General features: G+C 56.5%; 1 protein-coding gene across 1 annotated transcript in view; it reads right to left on the minus strand.

Moving 5' to 3' along the window:
* CELF5 (CUGBP, Elav-like family member 5) overlaps positions 1 to 3,255 on the minus strand; it is a 52,620-nt gene extending 49,365 nt beyond the window's left edge. Inside the window, exon 1 of the mRNA XM_006897965.1 lies at positions 3,111 to 3,255. Within this exon, the coding sequence (XP_006898027.1) occupies positions 3,111 to 3,255 (145 nt within the window). The remainder of the gene's footprint in view (positions 1 to 3,110) is intronic.
* Between the last annotated feature and the right edge of the window lie 111 nt (positions 3,256 to 3,366).

The raw sequence follows: 3,366 nt of genomic DNA on the forward strand, positions 1-3,366 counted from the left end.
GATGATGGTGGTGATGGTGATGGTGGTGGTGGTGGTGATGGTGATGGTGATGATGGTGGTTGTGACGATGATGGTGGTGATGATGATGGTGGTGGTGATGATGGTGGTGATGGTGATGGTGATGATAGTGGTTGTGACGATGATGGTGGTGATGATGATGATGATGGTGGTGGTGATGGTGATGGTGATGGTGGTGGTGGTGGTGATGGTGATGGTTGTGACGATGATGGTGGTGATGATGGTGGTGGTGGTGATGGTGATGATGATGGTGGTGGTGATGTTGATGATGGCGATAATGATGGTGGTGATTGTGATGATGGTGATGATGATGGTTGTCATGATGATGATGGTGATAATGATGGTGATGATGGTGGTGATGATGATGATGGTGGTGATGGTGATGATGATGGTGGTGGTGATAATAGTGGTTGTGATGATGATGATGATAATGGTGATGATGATGTTGGTGATGATGATGATGGTGGTGAGGATGATGATGATGATGTTGGTGATGATGATGATGGTGGTGATGGTGATGATGGTGGTGATGGTGATGATGATGACAGAGACAATAATGGTGGTGACAATGGCAATGGTGATGGTGATGGTGGTAGTAGCAATGGTGGTGGTGTTAGAGAGCCCTTCCCATCTGCAGGACAGGGACCACAAAGATGCTCAGTAGGCAGTTCCATTCCAGCCCCCATTCTACCCTTCCTCCTGCCCCAGCACATGGGACACCAGCATCAAGGGCCCAGAAGCCCTGGTTCAGAAGAATTTGCTACCTTTCACAGAGACTTCTCTCCACCACGTGGGGGCCACAGCACTATTCTTGCACCTCTGACCCTCCAACTTAGGTGGGTGGCCCATACCTTATTGACTCCCCAGAAATGGAATTGAGTTAGGTAGGTGCTGGCTGGAGGTGCCTGTATTCCCCTGACTCATTGTCCTTTCTTCCAGTTCATCACCCCCATCTCTAGCCAAGACCCAGAGAGGAGCAGCCACTCACTGGACAACACACAGCAAAGACTCTCTCACCCCCAGACTGCCAATCATTCTCTCTCTCCCCCAGCTTTCTCGCTTCAAGTAGAAGCCTGGTTAAGCCCAGACAGGGGCAGAAAGGCAAAGACCAGGAAGGAAACTCCCTCTGGACCCAAGGGTGCTGGGGGATGAGGTGGGCCCATGATCGCTCAGAGTCAAGCCCTCTCCATGGCTAACCCATGCCTGGGATGACAGACCTAGGACCTGGAGGATGAGGATCAGACAGCCCGGTCACCTGGCCACCCAACTCCCACCCTCCAAGGAGAGATGAGAAATGAGGAGATTTCAGATCCCAAGGAAAATTAATTCCACATTAATCCACTCCAGTGAGGCAGGGAGTCTGAGGCTCCAGCCCTCCCTCACCCCTCACCTCGATCTGGAGGAGACTTTAAATGTGGAGGACTGACATGTGGCCTCCATGTCACCTGCATCCTATCTCTCCCCTCAACCTCCAGAGCTCACCAGCACCCTCTCCATCCAATGGGGGAGCCACATGGGCACCCCAACCCCCATCGGAATCTTTCTAGAAAAAGATTTTTCAAACACATGGGGGAGGGGGGCCTAATAGATGGGAGTGGGGATTGAGGAGAGGTCTCTGGTCAGAGAGGGACCCCAAAGCTGGGCTCTGACCCTTTGCCACCTGGCTCTCTGAAGCCACTCAGGAGTTAGAGTTCTGCTTTATTTCTTTATTTTGGGTGGTGGTGGATTTTGAAGAGAGGTGGGGGATGGGAAGTGGTTCTTGCCTTCCTCCAGGGCCCATTAGAGGGTCTGGTGGAAGTGATAGGCCTGAGTTCTGTGACACTGGACTCTTCCCATGGCCTGCCCAGAACTGTCATTCATTCATTCATTTGCTTTTCATTCATTCATTCATTCATTCATCAAATAAGACTCCACACTTCCTGTGTGTACCATGCTGAAGAAAAAGGCAGCTGACAAATTGGGGCCAAGACAGGGCCTTGGACCCTTTCAGTGACCCCTCTGAGGGTCCACAAAGCCCCAGATGCACCCCCAGCCCTGTCGCCAACCTGACAGCAGACTGTCAAAGCCAAATTCACAGATGCTCAGCCCACAAGCTCAGCACAGGGCTCCGGACGGTCACTGGACACCCCCTCAGGGAGGCCACTTAAGTGAGAATCAGGTGGGAGGGAGGTGGGCAAGGCCTCACAGCCCACCTGCCTACTCCAGCGGGCCTGGGGTCGTCGCCCACGCCTCCCTCTTGCCTCCCAGCCCTCAGGACTCAGGCTCTGCCAGTGGACTGGGCTGCATGGCTCCGGTTCCCATTGTCTTTGGCCCTGGACCCCAGCACAGGGCTGAGGAGTGCTTGGCCAGTTTCAACTTGAGCCAAAGGTGGAGGCCAGGGTGAGGAGGAGGGGAGACGCTGTCCAAACAGCATGGTCAAAGGAGCTGGACAGAGGATCATTCAACCCCCTAAACCTGGCTCTTCCTACCCCCCAACTCCCAAGCCCCCACCCCTTCTTTCTTTGTAGTTACCGATCAGCCCGGGGTCCTGGGCATCCACGAACCTGCCCCAGCGGCCTGGCTTTGTGAAATTGACCAAAACGATGGAGTGCAAGGTGCAAACTTCGAAGCTGGAGGCCAGGGGAGGCTGAATGAATGGGTGGGGGGAGGGGAGGGGTGTCGAGCTTGGGGTAGCAGCCCCTGCAAAGGGGTAGCAAAGAGTGGATGGGGATGGAGGAAGGGATGGGGGTCAGGGGAGTGGGAGGGAGGGAAGAAGAGAGAGAGAAAGAGAGAGGGAGAGAGAGAAGATGCTGGGGGTGGGGGGAGGATGGGAGGTAGAGGGAGATGGGAGAGGAGAGAAAAGGAAAGAGAGAGAGAGAGGAGATGCCGGAAGGTGGGGAGGAAGGGAGAGGGGGCGGAGGAGGGGAGGGGGCCAGCTCCGATCTGTCAACTGCACCCCCAGAGGGGGGAGGAGGGGGTGGATGGGGAGGGGGGATGATGCCGTGGCAGAGGGAAGCAGAGGGAGGAGGTGAGGAGGGGAGGGTGGGGAGCGAATGTGCCGGAAGGTGGGGGGCCGAGGGAGGGGAGCGGAGGGCGGGGGCCGGGGCGCCCACCTTTGTGCATGCCCGTGTACGGGTCTTTGAGCACCGTGAGCTCGTAAATGCGGCCGAACTGCTCGAAGAGCGGCTTGAGGTCCTTCTCGTCCAGGTTGCGCGGGATCTGGCCCACGAACAGCTTGATGGCGTCCAGGTCTTTCATGCCGTCGGGCTGCCCCCCGGGGGGCTCGGGCCCGCTGCTGCCCACGGGCGAGGGCCGCGGCTGCAGGAGCTGCTGTTGCTGCCGGCGCGCCTCGCTCTCCGTCAGGCGGGC

Source organism: Elephantulus edwardii, unplaced genomic scaffold, assembly GCF_000299155.1.
Source record: "Elephantulus edwardii isolate Elephantulus edwardi_28Jun2011 unplaced genomic scaffold, EleEdw1.0 scaffold00217, whole genome shotgun sequence".
Taxonomy (NCBI): domain Eukaryota; kingdom Metazoa; phylum Chordata; class Mammalia; order Macroscelidea; family Macroscelididae; genus Elephantulus; species Elephantulus edwardii.